Source organism: Puma concolor, chromosome D2 (assembly GCF_028749965.1).
Source record: "Puma concolor isolate L17-30 chromosome D2, mPumCon1.1.hap2, whole genome shotgun sequence".
In the NCBI taxonomy this organism is placed as follows: domain Eukaryota; kingdom Metazoa; phylum Chordata; class Mammalia; order Carnivora; family Felidae; genus Puma; species Puma concolor.
The window spans coordinates 7,150,439-7,168,969 of NC_141677.1; the positions used below are offsets into that span (position 1 = coordinate 7,150,439).

Sequence of the window (18,531 nt, forward strand, 5' to 3'; positions counted from 1 at the left end):
CCCCTTCCTAGCACTTCCCCGGGGGCTAGGCTATCTGGGTTGTTTTCCACTGACATCCATAGCATTTGGTGAGAATATGCACTTACAGAGACAAAGGCGTTCCCCTAACCATTATCTAAAGGTGCACATGAAAAAAATGTTTTGACATTTATTTGAGAGAGAGAGAGAGAAAGAGAGCATTTGAGAGGGGGGAGGGGGCAGAGAGAGAGAGAGAGAGAGAGAGAGAATCCCAAGCAGGCTCTGCCGTGTCAGCACTGAGCCCAGTGAGGGGCTGGAACTCACGAACTGTGAGATCACGATCTGAGCCGAAATGTCGGGCGCTTAACTGACTGAGCCACCCAGGCGCCCCTAAAGGTGCACACTTTTATTTTTATTTTTTTTTTTATTTATTTAAAAAAAATTTTTTTAACGTTTATTTTTGAGACAGAGAGAGACAGAGCATGAATGGGGGAGGGTCAGAGAGAGGGAGACACAGAATCTGAAACAGGCTCCAGGCTCTGAGCTGTCAGCCCAGAGCCCGATGCGGGGCTCGAACTCACGGACTGCGAGATCATGACCTGAGCCAAAGTCGGCTGCTCAACCAACTGAGCCACCCAGGCGCCCCAAGGTGCGCACTTTTAAATGTCACGGAACCAGAACTTTTACAGTGTGTCAGTAATTGTTTTATTCAAATGACGCTTTCAACGGGTCATGGGGTGTATCCTAAAGACAGCGTCTTTCTCTAAATTAGTAGAATTAATAAGTGTCTAAGTTTCGGTTAGGGATGACCGTTCACGTCATTGGTTATTTTATTATTTAGTTTATGTATACGTAGTGTATTATTTTACTAACACACTATGGGCTTGGTCTTACGTTGTAGGAGAGCCAGCAGAAGTCCACCAACGTCGTCTATCAGGCCCACCACGTGAGCCGGAACAAGAGAGGCCAGGTGGTTGGGACACGGGGTGGATTCCGAGGATGCACCGTGTGGCTGACGGGTATGTTGTGTTGATAGATACGTATGCATTTTGTTCATTGAACACTGGTGCGTGACACACAATTTTAAGGAACTTAGTGTAATATATTACACATATCACGTGTCTGTTTTAACACGGGAATGCGGCCGGGAACAGTGTGAAAAGCCTGGGCCTTAGCCCTCCCTCTGCCATCAGGGGGAAGAAGGCCTCCATTAAGGCACTGAGCTTCTTCTTGGTTCACGTCCTCTCTGGCAGGAAAGAAAGGGACAGGTTGATGATGGCATTGCTTTCAGCTAGTTCTAAAGGATCCTTGTGCCCAAACACATTTACTGGCAGATTCCTTATTTGACAACAAGCATTTGGCTGTCTATGAAGTTTTGGATGTTTACAGATGTTCTTTATTGTTTTCTGATGTTTTAACATTGTGGGGAATATTTCGCTTCAAAAAAAAAGTAAGGTTCTGCATAAGAAGGAAAACCAGTGAACCTTCATTAGGCTGACGATTGCCCCTTGCAAATAGAAATAACTCAGTCCCGCGGAGGTGACCAAACGAATCTCCCTTTTCCTGTGTTTTTTGAAACATTTTTTTAACTTTTATTTATTATTGAGAGACAGAGAGACACAGAGCATGAATTGGGGAGAGGCAGAGACACAGAATCCGAAGCAGGCTCCAGGCTCTGAGCTGTCAGCACAGAGCCCGACGCGGGGCTTGAACTCACGGACCTCGAGATCGTGACCTGAGCCGAAGTCGGCCGCTTAACCGACTGAGCCACCCAGGCAGCCCCCTTTTCCTGTGTTTTTATAGTCTCAGAATGTCCAAGCTGCGGGTTAGTGACAGAACAGGAATTAGTCCTGGGCTGTCACCTTATACTCTGAGTACAAGGCGCAGGACGTGGATCCCTGGGAGAAGGCCAGCGTAGCCCGGACTCAAAAGGAAGTACCACGCACCCGGTATTTCAAATAGACGCAAAGATGTTTGCCCAGGTTCTGAGATCAACGAATGTGTTCCTCTGTGCTCACAGATGCGGATTCATTCCGACCCGAAGGGAACTCTCAAGAATATGGCGGGCAGGACCCGCCTCACCTCTTCCCTTGCCGTTGAGTCTTTCCTGTTCCTGTCTCTATCAGCCTCATTCTTTCCCAAGTTTTTTCCCCGGTGCTGGAGGCACTTGCCTTTGGCTTCCTGGTTTCATCCCTCCGTGGCACAGCACGTTTTGCCAGCTGGCAGGGTGGGGATAGACAGCGGAGCAGGAGCTCGCTATAATCCGAACGGCGCTCTTCACCTGTCACGATTCCTGGACTCGCCCCCCAACTGCATCTCAGAGACACGCTGGGCAGCAGTAGACAAAACACGGCTGTGTGTTCCAGACGCTTCCCTCTTCTTACGTGTTTGCCTTCACGTGTTCAGTTTTTGTCCTGGGACATACACGCGGGGTCCGCGTTATCGAACGTGGAACGGCCTTAAAACCAAAAAGAGAACAGGTGGAAGAGGGAAGAAAAACCCAAAACCCTAAAGGATGCACTTCCCCTGTCTTTTTCTTACTCTTAAAAAAAGACATCTTTCCCCGATTTATTCCATGTTCTTAGGCTGCCAAGAAAGGCTAGTGACCGGGCAGACCAAGAGAAACCAAGTATTTCGAATCAGAGACTTGGTTTGGAGCCCCAGCTCCACTTTACATTAACCGTGTGACTTGGGACAAGGCAGCTAACCCGGCCAAACCTTGGTTTCTTATTTGTGAAATGAGAATCAGCACAGGACCGGCCTCCCGGGGACGGGGGTAGGAATAAAAGAAATAAAGCACGTAGGCACTGGGCCCCGTGCCTGGCCCGTAGTAAAGCTCTTGGGAAGTGTGATTCACGTTAGCTCAGTGCATTAAAACAAATGTGCCAACAACCTGGTTTAACACAGTCACTGTGGTTTAGCTCTTAGCTTTGAGACCTGAAGCAAAATCGAAGGGCATTTCTATTATTTCTCTCCTTTTCCGACGTGAGAGAACATGCCAGAGATTCGGGAGTCCTGCTTCTCCTACCCCACACCAGACACAATGCTAAGAGGAATTTATCACCTGTGTCCCTATTCGAATGAAACTGAGTCACACACTAATATAATAGTGCCTTCAACAGTGACTTACAAAGATGCATTTCTACTCATGATTCTCTGTGAAGGCCAAGGGCCTGATTGGAAAACATAACTAAACCTCGGAAACTGATTGTTTACTTTTGTATATCCCCTTTCTTTCCCAGTCTTTTTTTTTTTTTTAAGCTTATTTTTTTTAGTAATCTCTATACCCAACGTGGGGCTTGAACTCACGACCCTGAGACCGAGAGTCACATGTCCCTCTGCCTGAGCCAGCCAGGCGCCCCTCTTTCCAAGCCTTTATTCCTCTCTCTCTTTCACCCCTGCTTTTCTCTTACTTCTTTTTGTCCTTTCTCTCCTTCCCCCTGCCATCTTCTTTGTGTTAAGCCCTTGTCCTTCTTTTCTGCCCCCGTAACTTTTCCTCTCCCACACCCGGCTGGCTGCCCGACCGTGGCTTGGTGCTATGCTGCATTTTCGGATTTAGAGACCTTTAGGACAACTGGATTTTTGGAGTGCTACATTTCCAGGGCAGTTGAGGTTGTGAGCTCTTAAGTAATTTTGGGCAGTCAACTTTGTCTTTCTCCTCACGACTTCCCTCATAGAGAAACTATAAAGTGTGGCGTCTCTGTCATTGTGCCTCGAAACCGGGGGAAGAGGCACATGGCAACTCAGTTCTCGCGTGAAGACTCCAGGCACCTGACCGTGCATCGGTCTCCTGGCTCAGGACTGTCTTCCTGTGTCGAGAGTCGTTTTGGAAAACATCTTGAAGCCAGAGGGGTCTGTTGTCCAAAATGGTTATCAGCCTCTGCGGGAGAGGTGGGCCTCCCGCTCTCTGTGACTGGCTGTCCCCTCCACCCCAGGTGATTCCTGTCAGGAGGGGCCGTGAGATATTCTGATTCTTTTTTTTTTTTTTTTTTTTCTCAAGAGAAGCCAGGATCTGGATTTGCACGCACAGTGTTCTGATCTTGCAAATACCCTTCAGGCAAAATAGGAAACACCAAGAACCATGTGTAACCCCCCCCCACCCCGGGCCCCCCAACTTAGGAACCCCACTTGCTGTGAAATGCTGTAATTCTAACACGAACAGCCGGCTATTTCAACACAGGAGTGCAAATACTTGACTCGTAGTAAACTGTGCTTTTTTTCCTCGATTTTTGTGGTATTGATTTGAGATCAACTGGTTGAAATGAACAGGTCTCTCTGGTGCTGGAAAAACGACAATAAGTTTTGCTCTGGAAGAGTACCTTGTGTCCCACGGCATCCCGTGCTACTCCCTCGATGGGGACAACGTCCGTCACGGCCTGAACAAAAACCTCGGATTCTCTCCCGGGGACAGAGAGGAGAACATCCGCCGAATCGCCGAGGTGGCCAAGCTGTTCGCTGACGCTGGTCTGGTCTGTATTACCAGCTTCATTTCTCCGTTCACGAAGGTAAGATGATGTGGCCCTTCCCCCCCCGCCGCCCGCCCCATCCCATCCCCCCAGCTTCCCCCCCCCCCCCATGCCAGTGCTTCTAAACCTCCGGAGAGAGGAGTCAGGTGGAGGGGAGGGCACCAGCGAATGTTGTCTTTTCAATTTCCCCCACTCTTTCTTCTCTTGCTCCCCCATTTCCTGTTTCATATTGGTTATGTAAAGAGAGTTCCTTCATTTCCAGATGCCGGGCCACCGGCTGACATAAAACCCTTCCGCACTCAGCACCGTGAGGGACATCTGGCCGCAGTTGAAAGGAAGAAAAAGTTAAACAAAAAAAGTCAAAGCCTCTCTAATCTCATTTCTCCAAAAAGTCAGAATGCTTACGGTTTGCTGAAGACGATGTGCAGTTCAGTGGGGGCCTGGGTGGCTCAGTCGTTAAGCGCCCGACTTCGGTTCAGGTCACGATCTTGCGGTCTGTGTGTCGGGGCCCCGCGTCGGGCTCTGCGCTGACAGCTCGGAGCCTGCTTGGGATCCTCTGTCTCCCTCTCTCTCTCTGCCCCTCCTCCCCTCGTGCTACCTCTGTCTCTCTCAAAATAAACAAACTTAAAAAAAAAACACTAAAAAAAACCCCCAACAACTATCAAGTCCCAGAGCCCACACCGTTTTGTGAGGGAGCTTTCCGTGGCCAAAGCTCTGCTTACCCTCTCCAATGTGTTTTCCCCAGGACCGTGAGAATGCCCGCAAGATCCACGAATCGGCAGGCCTGCCGTTCTTTGAAATATTTGTTGACGCGCCTCTAAACATCTGCGAAAGTAGAGATGTCAAAGGTCTCTACAAGCGGGCCCGCGCCGGGGAGATCAAAGGTAGGGGAGCCAGTGCTGTGGCCCGTGCGTAAGTTACTTCTGCCGCTGAGCCTTGGCAGTCTGTCCCCACAAACCCGTCTGAGGTTTCAAATCCCATTTTCCAAAATCGCGTGTAGCGCACCCAACTTTTTGTCAAACCACAGTATGTTAAAAAATTGTTTTTTTAATGTTATTTTTGAGAGAGAGGGAGAGACAGAGCGTGAGCGGGGGAGGGGCAGAAAGCGAGGGAGACACAGAATCCGAAGCGGGCTCCAGGCCCCGAGCTGTCGGCACAGAGCCCGATGCGGGGCTTGAACCCATGACCCGTGAGATCGTGACCTGAGCCGAAGTCGGACGCTTAACCGACTCAGCCACCCAGGCGCCCCCAAAGCACAATATATTCACGATGTCCCCGGGCTAATTAAAAGGTGGGCTTGTATTTTCCAAGAACTATCACCTTGGTCGTGAGTAGTAAAGTTCACGGAACTGAAATGGGTTTGTGCACATGAGTGTGTGTCTAGAGGGGATGGTTTTAGACTTTTCTCTTCTGCTCGTCTTCCTTTTAGATTCTACTCAGCTCCAGAGGGCTTGGACCTCCCCAAATTTTGTTGATAATTTGGGGCTTTCTATGTGGATAATACAGCTCTGTGTGTGTGTGTGTGTGTGTGTGTGTGTGTGTATACATATTTTATCTCTGGCTAGAGGTCAAGGGTGGCCGATGACCTTTTCTGTTATAATCTAAATCCTCAGCTTAACGCATGATTCCGACCCGTGTTATGTCTTGTTGTTTAAAAAGACTGTTCTGTTGGTGCTGATGTGATCTTCACCCTTGTGCCTGGCAGGGTTCACAGGTATCGATTCTGATTACGAGAAACCCGAAACTCCCGAGCTTGTGCTCAAAACCAACTTGTCTCCAGTGAGTGACTGTGTCCAGCAGGTGGTGGAGCTCCTGCAGGAGCAGGTGGGTGGCCCGGCCGTCTTTTCTTCTTTCTCTTTTTTTCTGAACTTGAACCAAATCACAGAAGATCACTTATTTACCAAGGCATCCTTCTTACCGTTTTCATTTCAAATTTTTACCAATTCCGCTTCATTGCAGAACATCGTACCCCACACTATAATGAAAGGCATCCACGAACTCTTTGTGCCAGAGAACAAACTCGACCAAGTCCGAGCTGAGGCTGAAGCTCTCCCTTCGTTAGCAATTACCAAGGTAAGACAGACAGTGCAGACTGACCACAGCAGAACCAGGCATAATGGCGGTCGTTATAGTCCATTTACAATCACTCTTAATAATGAGGACGGAATGGGGGCACCTGGGTGGCTCAGTCGGTTAAGCACCCGACTTCGGCCCAGGTCATGATCTCGTGGTTTGTGAGTTCGAGCCCCGCGTCGGTCTCTGTGCTGACAGCTGGGAGCCTGGAGCCCGCTTCGGATTCTGTGTCTCCCTCTCTCGCTCTGCCCTTCCCTGGTTGATGCTCTGTCTCTCTCTCTCTCTCAGAAAGTAAATATTTAAAAAAAAATAGGGGCACCCAGGTGGCTCAGTTGGTTAAGCGTCCAACTTTGACTCAGGTCGTGCTCTCATGGTTTGTGGGTTCAAGCCCCACATCGGGCTCAGTGCTGACAGCTGGGAGCCTGGAGCCCGCTTCGGCTTCTGTGTCTCCCTCGCTTTCTCCCCCTCCCCCACTCATGCTCTGTTTCTCTCTCTTCTCTCTCTCTCTCAAAAATAAACATTAAAAATTTTTTTAAATAATAAGGAAGGTATGGGTGAGGGACGTACAATGTCCATAAAGAAAAACACTTCATTTTTTTTTTTTTTTAAACCTCTTCAAGAGATTAAAAAAAAAAATTTCCCATGAAGAGCTGCCCCAGGGCCCTGGTCGATGCCACAGACAGGGAACGTAGCTCCTGTTATGCACAGGGCAGCGTGACATGATTGTTGTTGTATCTTCAGTTCTGCAAAAGTGCAGGCATCGGGCAGTATTGATTGGTTGGCAACTGCTGAGAAAATAGTTTTTTCAGAATGCCAGTGTTTTTTGGGGCAGTCGAGAAGGAATTTGGAGAAAACCAGTCACCCCGTGATCTAAAGTGACGGGAATCTTTTTCTACTCTGCAAATCCGACTTTTTCCTAACGAGGCAGAGTCCAGCCTCAGTGGAGGGTGTAGACTGCTTCGGTCACAATGAATTTACTGCCCGGCACAGGGAAATACAACCTCGGCAAACTGCACTACACGCGACTGCCTTCCTATGGGTCAGTACCAGTCGGTCCATAGCAGGCGATCACATCTTCACTGGCACCTTTTTGTTATCCTTGAAAACCCCGGACAGTTTTGAAAGAGGCACAGTAAGTTGGGAACCTGTTTCAGCTCACTTGTTCTCTATGAAGTCGTGAAAAACTTATAAGCAGAACCCCCTGACCCCACAAAATAAATTCTGAGTCCTCCAGCGCTCCAGAAAAATGTGATTATGTATTGCTGTACGTAATTATAATTGCGGTGTGGAATGATAGTTTCAATAACAACATGGGCCGCAGGGTACAGCAGAGCTTCAAATAACCTAATAATTAATTTTTTGGCCCTAGGGTCGGCAGGAAAGGGCATCAGAGCAATGACGCATGATTAGGGTTTTAAAGGATGAGTAAGATTTCTCCATGAGCCCAAGGGGCCAGGGCTTGCAGGGCTCTCAGTATCACGCTAAGAATTTTGGACTTTTAGCATCAATGATTCGGCAATTTCAGTCGGCTAACTAGGACATGTGGTGAAAGCGTGTGGCCATACCAGAATTTTCTGTAGGAAGAAAGGAAAAGGGAATGAACAGTGAACGTTCACACAGTTGCACACCCTCGGGAAATCTGCAGCCTGAGGCAGTCAAAGAGGTCGCCTCCATTTCAAATCTTTTCCCTACACTCCAGTAGGAAGGTTTTAGACTCAAACTTAATCTGACCCCTGGATCATGGGTCAGCATAAAAGTGGGAAGACTGAAAACAGAAAAACTTTTACCTTTTTCTCCTGACAGCTGAGTAAGAAAGGGCTTGCCCCGGGGCCAGATGGCTGAGAAACGAGCTTCTGGAAATGTTCACCTGTTTCTTGTGTTTTGCAGCTGGATCTGCAGTGGGTCCAAGTTCTGAGCGAAGGCTGGGCCACTCCCCTCAAAGGGTTCATGCGAGAGAAGGAATACCTACAGGCTGTCCACTTTGACACCCTGCTGGATGGTACGGGCTCTCCCTGTTTGTTTCTCACTCTTCGTTATTATAGAAAAAAAATCTTTCTCGGAAGTCTTCACAGGACCAAGGAACGTTCATTCTTAGTGTTAATTCTTGGGTCGCACATCTTAACCGTGGAGAAACATTTAGATCATGTATGGTGGGTCTAATTCTATCATGCGTAAATTCCATTTTTAGGACTTTTTTCATGGTCCTTGAGGGATTAGTGATTATTCGAATCCAAGGGACTGAAAAAGGAAGGTTTTACGTGCACACAAAGCCGAGAGAAGGTGAAGTGTTTCACCGCACTTGTGCTGGTGTTTAGAATCGAGTCGGGAGCACTGTTGCCCGCCGCTGGGACTCCCCTGGGGCAGCCAGGGAGAAGCTAGCACAGGGTCCTGATGTGCAGGGTGCCCCTCAGCCCCCAGACTGCTGGGTCACATGTTATCGCAGCAGCTGCATTCCTCAGTGGATGAAAGTGTCACTGCTCATGCCCTTCCATGAGATCAACGCGGTGGCTTCCTCCTAACCCTCACAGGGAGCATTAAGTCAGCCTTCTGGGCACAGGCTGAATGACTTTAGAGAACTGACTGGTCCAGGTCGGAAGCACGTGTTATTCAGAAAACTTCCGGCCCCTTCCGTGATCATTTCCTTCCCAGAACTGCCTGTACTTGTCAAATGGAACTTGTCTGTTTCAAGACTCTCCGCCACCCCCCCCCACCAGGAATGGCTGCTAAGTGGGAGGGGCTGGGAAAGCCCCCGGGATTTGTAACACTAAGCAGGGCTCCCAGACCTTTTCGGAAGAAACATCAAATCAGATGTTCTTTCTTGACAAACGATGCTGACGTTCTTAGCGTGTGACTCTGCCTAGGGAATGGGGCAGGAAGGCCGAATCAGAGCTCCGAGAAGGCTCTGGTCAAAGTAGACCCTCCCCTCTTATTCCCCTGTTGGGCCTGAGAAAGTCCCATCGCCCGAGACCTTCATTCCTCAGATACGATAACATTCCCAAATACGATTGCTCTCCTTGTAGCCTGCCTTTACAACAACAATAGTAACGTGCGTCTGTAGGCTTTCCCCATCTCCAGGGCATACTCTAGGGCCTTATTTAACGTGATCTTCATCAAAGTCCTGGAAGACGGGCAATGATGCTCACCCCCTTGGCAGACGAGGAAGCGGATCTCGGGCAAAGTGCTTTGCTCGAGTTCATGCCCCTCGTCCAGGACCAGAGACCAGAACCTCCCGACTTCTGGCCCAGAGCGATTTCATACCAGGCTGTTCTCCTGGTGTCCTTTCCGATAGAAGTTAGAAGGCCAGGACGTCTGACGTTTACCTCGATGTTTTAATCGCGACACATGCCGAACACAGGCGGTGTCAAGTAGACGTCATGGGGCCCAGCAGCCAAACGCGGACAAGAAGAGGTTGACCACAAGCACCCCGACCACAGTTGTGGCTCGGAGACTGGCAAACCGCAGTGTAAGTGAGGGCTTAATTCCAGACACAGCGCTGTCACCTTTTGACAGGTACTTGTTCCAGAAAGAAAAATACAAGGGCAGTGGGCGCAGGTGCGGAAGTCAGCGTTGGTGGAAATTCGGGGTCCTTCACCCCGGGGTCTAGGACTTCGTCGTGGGGGGCACAAAAACCATCCTAGGATAGGCGCCAATCATTTGTGGTTTAAGGGGGGCGGAAGGGGCATTTTCCTGGGTTGAGAGTTCCTAGCTTTTGGTAGATTCTTTTTTTTTTTTTTAAATTTTTTTTTTTCAACGTTTATTTATTTTGGGGACAGCGAGAGACAGAGCATGAACGGGGGAGGGGCAGAGAGGGAGACACAGAATCGGAAACAGGCTCCAGGCTCTGAGCCATCAGCCCAGAGCCCTACGCGGGGCTCGAACTCACGGACCGCGAGATCGTGACCTGGCTGAAGTCGGACGCTTAACCGACTGCGCCACCCAGGCGCCCCGCTTTTGGTAGATTCTTAAAGGAGTCCGTGGTCCAAAAAGATGAACAGCTAATGCTGTAATAATCCATCTGGAGAATTTAGGCAAATCTCGCTCCCTCCTTCACACACCATTTCAATATCAGTTTATGGTGTTCTTCAATTGGTGAAACACCTTGATTTTCTCCTTATTTGGTCCTCACCACCATGAGGTAGATGAAGCCCTTATTGCGGCCCTCCCTTGCTCATGCCGTCACGTGTCCCCCCCCCCCCCCCCCAAGCCTACCAGTACGGAGACATGAGTGAGGTCACTTTGCCATTGATACTGGGGTCCCACGAGCTCCCAATTCCTACCTGCTGCCACAGAAACCCCAGTTCTTCCCCCAAACCCACAAGCAAGCATCTGCGGGAGTTCTCCAGGGTGTGTTTCGTATGCTCCCGAGTCAGGCCACAGCCACGTGGATCCGTGTGGTTGTCGCACCCACAGAGGTACGGGTCCCACCAGCTCACTCCAGCCACTAAAGCCTCTGTGCCCACAGGGCACAGACTCTCTCGAGTGGGAAGGAAAATGTTCCCTTCCTCCGGGCTGACCTCAGTCAAGGACTCTCCAGTGCACTGCTTGACTCCCAGGGTGTTAGAGAGTTGGGTGAAACCTCTTGGGATGAGTACACATGCCTTTATGGTCCTCTGGTCGCCAGTCAGCAGGAGTCTGGATCACATGCCATGCTGCTTCTTGACCCTTACCCCTTCCCACCTGTAGGACCTGTTTCTGGGACTCTTTGCAAGACTCCTTCCGCGCCCCCCCCCCCCCCACCCCGTGGGGATTTTCTGCTGGCTCTACTGTCTACCCCAGAGTCAACCACAGTCCCACTGGACACGGGTCTGCAACCCCAATTGTAGTTACGATTCAAAAGTGCCCCCCACCCGAGAAGCCTCCTCGACTCCTATGTAAACTGATTAATAAAAACAGATGCCAGGGAAATAGAGGCGGGACATCACAGTGGGAGGAGTGCAAGCTTTGGATCCACACTGCTTTCATAGGCTAGTGATTTGCTAGGAACCTGGGGCAAATTAGTTACCTCTTTGGCCCCAGCTCCCTCAAGTGTGCATGCTAATAACCGTACCAACCACATTGGGATGCTGAAAGTTTAAGGAACGACCGGTCCACAAGTAAATGTTCCATATATGAACAGATCCCCACTGCATACAATGAAAAGACCCTGAAATCTTGAAGAGACTCTGTGGCCATAGTTACATCAGTTTGGAAGCAGCACAGACAAGGAGTTCATCGGTTAGCCAGTAAATATTTACGGAGTGTCCTCCTGTGCCAAGTTTAAGTTTGTTCTAGCTGCTGGAGGTAGAGTGGTAGTGAAGACAGATGCGAGCTTGCGAGGACAGATATACAGCCCAGTTTCCGAACCCTAGAACAGTGGGTTCTTCCCCCCCCCACCCCACCCCATATCAGTGGTTGCCAAGCCTGTTCTTCTTTAAGCCAAATAATGTGTTAATTTCAGTGAAATCTGAGGCAGTCTATGCAACAGAATGGGTGGGCTTGGCCTCCCTCCCCGTTGGACGGCAGCCCGGAGGGGGTCGGGAGGAAACGGCTTGCAACCCTGTTCTGTGCCACATTCGTGACAGTCTCATGGGAGGGGTTGGCCTCTGACGGCTTTTGGACTGTGTAGACACAGTTAAATTCCAAACAGTGATGGATGTGTATATCAGAAGGTAAATACACGATATTATTCATAGGGACATCGTTTTAATCCACGAAAGTCTGAGTGACCACCACTGACCATTTGAAATTTCTGTGGCCACAGACACATAGTCCAACTTCGGCCATCAAACAACTGTACATTTCTTGATCACTTACAATCTGCAGGCAGTATTTTCTTTTTATTTGGACCATGTCTCCCAAAAGTATTTTTAAAAAATTTTTTTAATGTTTATTTTTGAGAGAGAGACAGAGTGTGAGCAGGGGAGGGGCAGAGAGAGGGAAACACAGAATCTGAATTAGGCTCCAGGCTTTGTGCTGATAGCACAGAGCCCGACATGGGGCTTGAACTCATGAACCATGAGATCATGACCTGAGCCGAAGTCGAACGTTCAACTGACTCAGCCATCCAGGTGCCCCTATTTTGTTCATTTTAATTTTCTCGAAGGTTCACATTTCTCCTTAAATTAAAAAGCAAAACAAAACAAACAGGAACCTCAGCCTACTCAGTCCAAAAGCAAAAAAAAAAAAAAAAAAAAAAAAAATTTTTTAAGTGTTTGTGATGATTGCATAACATGAGTTACTCCTTATATTACTCAAGGATCTACTTTCATGTCCATTGATTATACCACTTTATTTTTCACTAGATACAGAGTTTTGAGGTTGTTACAGATCCTCAGGGCATAAATGTCTCATCTGAATTTTTTAAAATGGCACCTCAAGCTTGTCAAGTTCTTTTGACTGGTGGCATTCGAGGAGGGTCACAACATGGCGGCCTTGTGAGTCTTGACCGTTTGATGACGTCTTATGTAGCCCTGACTTGCCAAGACAGGGCTTGAGGGCTTTCCATGTATCCCCCCAGCATTTATTTAGCACCTAATGTGTTCCGACCCTGGTGTTTAACACAGGATATCACATTCAATCCAGATAACACCACTGTGAAGATATTTTGCTCCTATGAGGAAATAAGTATTGGAAAGATTAAATAACGCGAAGCCCGGATTCAAATCCAAGTTCTCTTGGTTCTAGTTTTTGTACTTGTTCTACTAGGCATACTTGTGTGTGCTTTAAATATCTGGGATTCCAGGACATTCTAGAACAGTTTGCTACTACGCCTACCAATACCTGGTTTGGAGCCATTTGGTAGTAGTTATACAACATCACATATTTGTAAGAGACAACTTTTTGCTGAAGTAGGAGGTACCTCTGGCATATGCTGTAATTATTTTAAAACAGATAATCATCTAAGTGGATTATGCACTGAACAACATTTCAGTACAAATTCTGCTGTCACCAGCTTTTTGCGGTCATATACTCTTTAGAGCAGAAGCAAAAGGCTCAGTACGTTTATCTGTTGTATGTGTGACGTTGTGTATTAGGAATTTGTCCTTTGACATTGTTGCTTTAAGATTATCTTGGTGGAGAGCTGAAAACATGTTTCTTAATTGTGTTTGTATTTCTCTAGGCATGGTCCTTCCTGGTATGTACTTTAACTTTCCAAGTAGTTCAATTATTATAATTAGATATTTATATTAATTATAAATGGTTAAGAACATAATTAAAAAAAAAAATCCAAATGAACCAGTTGGAATTGCTAACAGTTCATGATCCAGCCAGTTATAAGAGAGTAATGCTGCATTCTTCTGTTGATTGGAGTCCAAATAACAGGAAATTTCTGGATCAGATGCAGCTGTTGTCTACAATGTCGTATTTGGCTGACAAAAGTAAACTTGTTTCTAAATTGTTGCACATTTTGTCCCTGGGATTTAAAGAATTTATAATCCTTCCTGCTAATTACTTCTGAGTGCTGTTCCTCAGTTAGTTTTGCAAATCCAGAATGCTTTCTCTACTGCATTTGTAAAACATTTTTAATCGATGAAAGATAAGTCAATTTTAGATGCAATTTAAATGGACGCACCTGGTTGGATTGTGGATAATTGTACTTCATTTGTTTGTGATGTGTGATTCTGCATGAATTTAATTTCAAGCTATGATGATTGATAGTTGTAGAACTGGGAATGAATACACAGCTTTGTTACGGCTGTAAAGTTCTGCACTCTGCCAGAATGAAAAGGTAAAATTCTGAAGATACCATTTATCTTGGGCATTGTTTTCATCACCGTTGTTTTCCTCATTGTTATTTAAAAAGCCCAGCTGAGCAATAAAAAGCGATTTCGTTTTTGCGTAGAAACAGCCCTTGTTTCACGAAACACGGAGTTACGTGTTGGACTAGCCATGGACTCCGAACCCAGCAGGCGTTTCCAAAGCGAGATGGAGCCCCGTAAGATCAGTGCTCGCTTCGGCAGCACGTACACTAAAATCAGATCACTGTAAGATCCGATTACAGTGTAAGTCTCGGCAGACGAGCGGCACACGATGGAAAAGGATGACAGCCCGAGTCAACGTGTGAAACCATGGAGGGTGCTTCAGCACAGAGTGCCCTTGTGGGATAAGTTCCTGCGATAGAACAGTTGGTAACGCTCACAGAGAAAGCACAGTAAATCTGCTTATACTGATTGTTGCTGCAGGCAGATGAGTTTGGGCAGCCTCAATTCTCAGCAGACCTCTTTCCCTAACTCCCCGAAGATTAGCTCTCTTATCTTGACCACCTGCCAGGAAGGGCCGTTTCCCCAGGTCAAGGCCAACGTGAACGTGGCCGAGAGACTACCTTGGGCAGGAACCTAGTGGACCGAAGGAGGTGATTGCCACAGGAAAGTGCTGGAGCCCTTGGATTTCAACCCAGAATAACTGCCCGAAGCCAGCACTGCAAGGGTGTGGTGGGCAGACCTAGGCTCTCTCGGGCTTTCCCCCCCCCCCCCCCCCCCCACTTTTTGCTTTGCATTTGGTTTTCCTTCATTTTGGTCAAGTCGCCGTAAGCAGTGTGGTCAGTAATCCACAGAACACATGCTATCTAGTTAGATCATCGACAGCCTTGAAGGGGGTTCCTGTTAGCCTCACTCCCCTTTTCTCAGCTCGACTGAGCGGTAGGATTAATCATCTTCCATCATCACCCTCCACTGGTGAAGTGCTAGACGGCAGGGCCACTCTCGGCAACCCAGCGATGTACGTAGTATTTGTTAGCCCATCTCTCAAGTGGGGAAACAGCACAGGGAAGATGAGTGGCACAGGCAGTCAGTGGGAGAACGCCTGAACTTTGAAACAAAGGAGTTATTTGAACGACAAAACCCCTGACTTCCTGTGCAGGCGTCCAATTTGTGGTTTACCAGGGCTCCCAGGGCGGGTCACAGGGTTTTGAAGGTTAGGTTTAAAAGCCTTCATGAATCGAGGGGGTATTTCCTCAGATCCATAAATAACTGCATTTGTTTCCTATGGAGTTGAATGTTTTCCTTATTCACATGCTTTTGTTCCCTTCTGAGTCTTGAACTTGGGAAGCCCTCCTAAAGCTCCCTAAAATTCTTCACTGTTGTACACTCAACGGCGTGCCCCCATTTTCTTGCCTGTAAGTACAGCAGACGTAGTTGGTGGATGTTTGGCGTCACCATAGAAGTGGGGAGACAGCTGGTTGTTTCTTTTTTTTTTTTTTTTTTTTAATGTTTATTAGTTTTTGAGAGACAGAGGGAGAGAGAGACAGAGACAGAGCACAAGCGGGGTAGGGACAGAGAGAGGGGGAGACACAGAATCTAAGGCAGGTGCCAGGCTCCACGCTGTCAGCACAGAGCCCGACGTGGGGCTCGAACCCACAAACTGTGAGATCATGACCTGAGCCGAAGTCAGATGCTTAACCGGCTGAGCCACCCAGGTTCCCCTGGGTCGTTTCTTTTGTATTATCTGGCCTCATTAAGAAATGAGATGTTTCCGGGAAGCCGGATTATAATCTTTGAAGCCCCAAACTAAAAAACGACTACATCTTTTAACCATTTTGTCTAGAAATATTTAAAAATGTACTGCTAAAAAACCCCAAATGATTTCATATTCACTTTAAAATATGTGTTAAACACAAGGCAACTTTAAAAGTGACTTCATCGGGGGCTCCTGGGTGGCTCGGTTGGTTAAGCGTCCAACTTCGGCTCAGGTCATGATCTCACGATTCGTGAGTTCAAGCCCCGCATCTGGCTCTGTGCTGACAGCTGGGAGCCTGGAGCCCGCTTCGGATTCTGTGTCTCCCTCTCTCTCTCTGCCCCAACCCCGCTCACACTCTGTCTGTCTCTCAGAAAATGAATAAATGTTAAAAAAAAATTTTTTTAAATAATTAAAAAAAAAAGTGACTTCACTGCCACTATTGAGCTGAATGGTAACATAATGGTGCTCTGAGGGGTTATTGGCCCCACACAGAAGGAACCCCTGTGACTCTCCTTTTGGTTTCTTTATTAGTCAGGGTTCTCCAGAGAAACAGGAGACGGGTGGGGGGTGGGGGTCACAGAGAGAGAGGGAGAGATTGATTTTAAGGAACTGGCTCTCGAAGTTGCAGAGCCTGGCAAGTCCGAGATCTGCAGGGTAGACTGGCAGGCGAGAGACCCCGGGGGAGACGTAATTCGGCCCCACAGTCTGTGGGCAGAATTCCCTGTTCTTCCTAGAAAGTCCGTCTGTTTCTGTTGGGTCCTTCAAGTGATTCTCTGAGGCTCACCACCTTACGGAGAGTAATCTGCTCTACCCAAAGTCCCCTGACTTACATGTTCATCCCATCTTAAAAATACCTTCAGAGAGACATCTAGAATAATGTTCGACTGACTACCTGGGAACTGCAGGCTAGCCGAATGGACACCTAGAGTTTCTACGTCAGTTGTTTTTTTTTTATTTTTTTTTTATTTTTTTTTTCAACGTTTATTTATTTTTGGGACAGAGAGAGACAGAGCATGAACGGGGGAGGGGCAGAGAGAGAGGGAGACACAGAATCGGAAACAGGCTCCAGGCTCTGAGCCATCAGCCCAGAGCCCGACGCGGGGCTCGAACTCCCGGACCGCGAGATTGTGACCCGGCTGAAGTCGGACGCTTAACCGACTGCGCCACCCAGGCGCCCCTCTACGTCAGTTTTTAAGTCATTTTCCTGCCTCTTCCTTTGAGGCCAAGCTGTCGCGAGGCATGGTTACAGCTGAAGACGTAAATTCTCTGAACACCACCTCCCACACCTTCCGGTTTGTTGTGTTGTATACGGAGAGACCAGAATGCCAGTTGACTTAAATTCTTTGTAATGTAGGATACTTAGCCTCAGGGGGAGAGGTGCTTGCTGTCCGTGGGAAATGCATGAGTTTTAGGAAACCAGCTTTGCACGGTTTTCCCTTCTTTCTGTTTTTCGACTGGTAGTTCTCCGTAGCAGTTGGGCTGGTGAGGATGTTGGTCCTCAGGTCAATCTTTTCGATAGCATTTAAAGGTGACGCTGAGCCTGGACCATAGTAAACAGAGCAGGTGGATGGCTTGGTCCTTCCTACCCGCTAGTGTTAATGGTCTGACTCTTTTTTTTCTCTCTCTTTTCAATACAGTGTGTTGGTAGCACAGTGACAGCCTAAACAGAGAACAAGAGATTGGCCAATGTTGTTACAGGACTCATTTCCAAGAGAGACTAGAGGTTTGCATTTGGGTTTGCTTGGCCAACCTTTATTTTGTGTAATTGGATTTCTAAAGACCTTAAAACTCTGGTATGACGAGGTCAGCACCACGCTTTCAAAAGGGAACCCAGAAGAGAAATGTCCCCTCCTCAGTCCCCAAATTAGGTAACTTACTGAAGCCACCTCCGTGATTTGACACGCAGCCCACTTTTCACAGATGCGTCTGTCTCTTGCTTTGAGAAGCCTCTCAAGGACTTCTTGTCAGACCCCCTGGAGAAATTGCTGCGGCCAACACAGCCATGGGGGATTTAGGTCTTCGCACCCCGTGCACTTCAGGCAGTGTTTGAATGCACGTTGTGTGCATTCGAATTGCCCTTCAAGGATGGTACACCTTGGATCCCGTATTCACGCGTCCTGTGGCTCTTTCTACAGATGGAGTGATCAGCATGAGCATCCCCATCGTGCTGCCTGTCTCTGCGGATGACAAGACGCGGCTGGAGGGACGCAGTGAGTTTGTCCTGACCTACGATGGACGGAGAGTGGCCATCTTACGAGACCCCGAATTCTACGAACACAGAAAGGAGGAGCGTTGTTCCCGTGTGTGGGGGACGGCGTGTGCAAAGCACCCCCACATCAAAGTAAGTTGCAAGACCTCTGGAAGGGCTCTCTTGTTCTCGTTCGATTTTGGACGAAAAGCATTCCTTTTTACCCCTTCACGAAGGACTTAGCAACACCGGGGTAGATGGGGGAAGGCATTCCTAAGGTGGGACTTGCAGGCTCTGCCTTGGGAGATCTTGTTAGAAAGGGGCAGAAAATGTCTTCCTGTTTGAGGGCTGCTCTGGACGATCCCCTGAATCCCCGCATGATGGTGACTCCCTCAGCTAAATGGGAAACGA

At 48.1% G+C, this 18,531-nt stretch overlaps 1 protein-coding gene across 4 annotated transcripts in view; it reads left to right on the plus strand.

The window, feature by feature from the left end:
• The window catches only part of PAPSS2 (3'-phosphoadenosine 5'-phosphosulfate synthase 2), a 74,021-nt gene that overhangs the window by 40,192 nt on the left and 15,298 nt on the right, over positions 1-18,531 (plus strand). For 2 of the 4 annotated variants that reach the window (XM_086679510.1, XM_086679508.1), the window contains 7 exons: positions 860-977; positions 4,228-4,463; positions 5,170-5,308; positions 6,130-6,248; positions 6,384-6,497; positions 8,385-8,509; positions 18,066-18,273. In XM_086679510.1, the coding sequence (XP_086535636.1) occupies positions 860-977; positions 4,228-4,463; positions 5,170-5,308; positions 6,130-6,248; positions 6,384-6,497; positions 8,385-8,509; positions 18,066-18,273 (1,059 nt within the window). Of the gene's footprint in view, positions 1-859; positions 978-4,227; positions 4,464-5,169; positions 5,309-6,129; positions 6,249-6,383; positions 6,498-8,384; positions 8,510-13,596; positions 13,612-18,065; positions 18,274-18,531 lie in introns of all 4 variants that reach the window. The other 2 variants (XM_086679509.1, XM_086679511.1) reach the window with 2 other exon arrangements.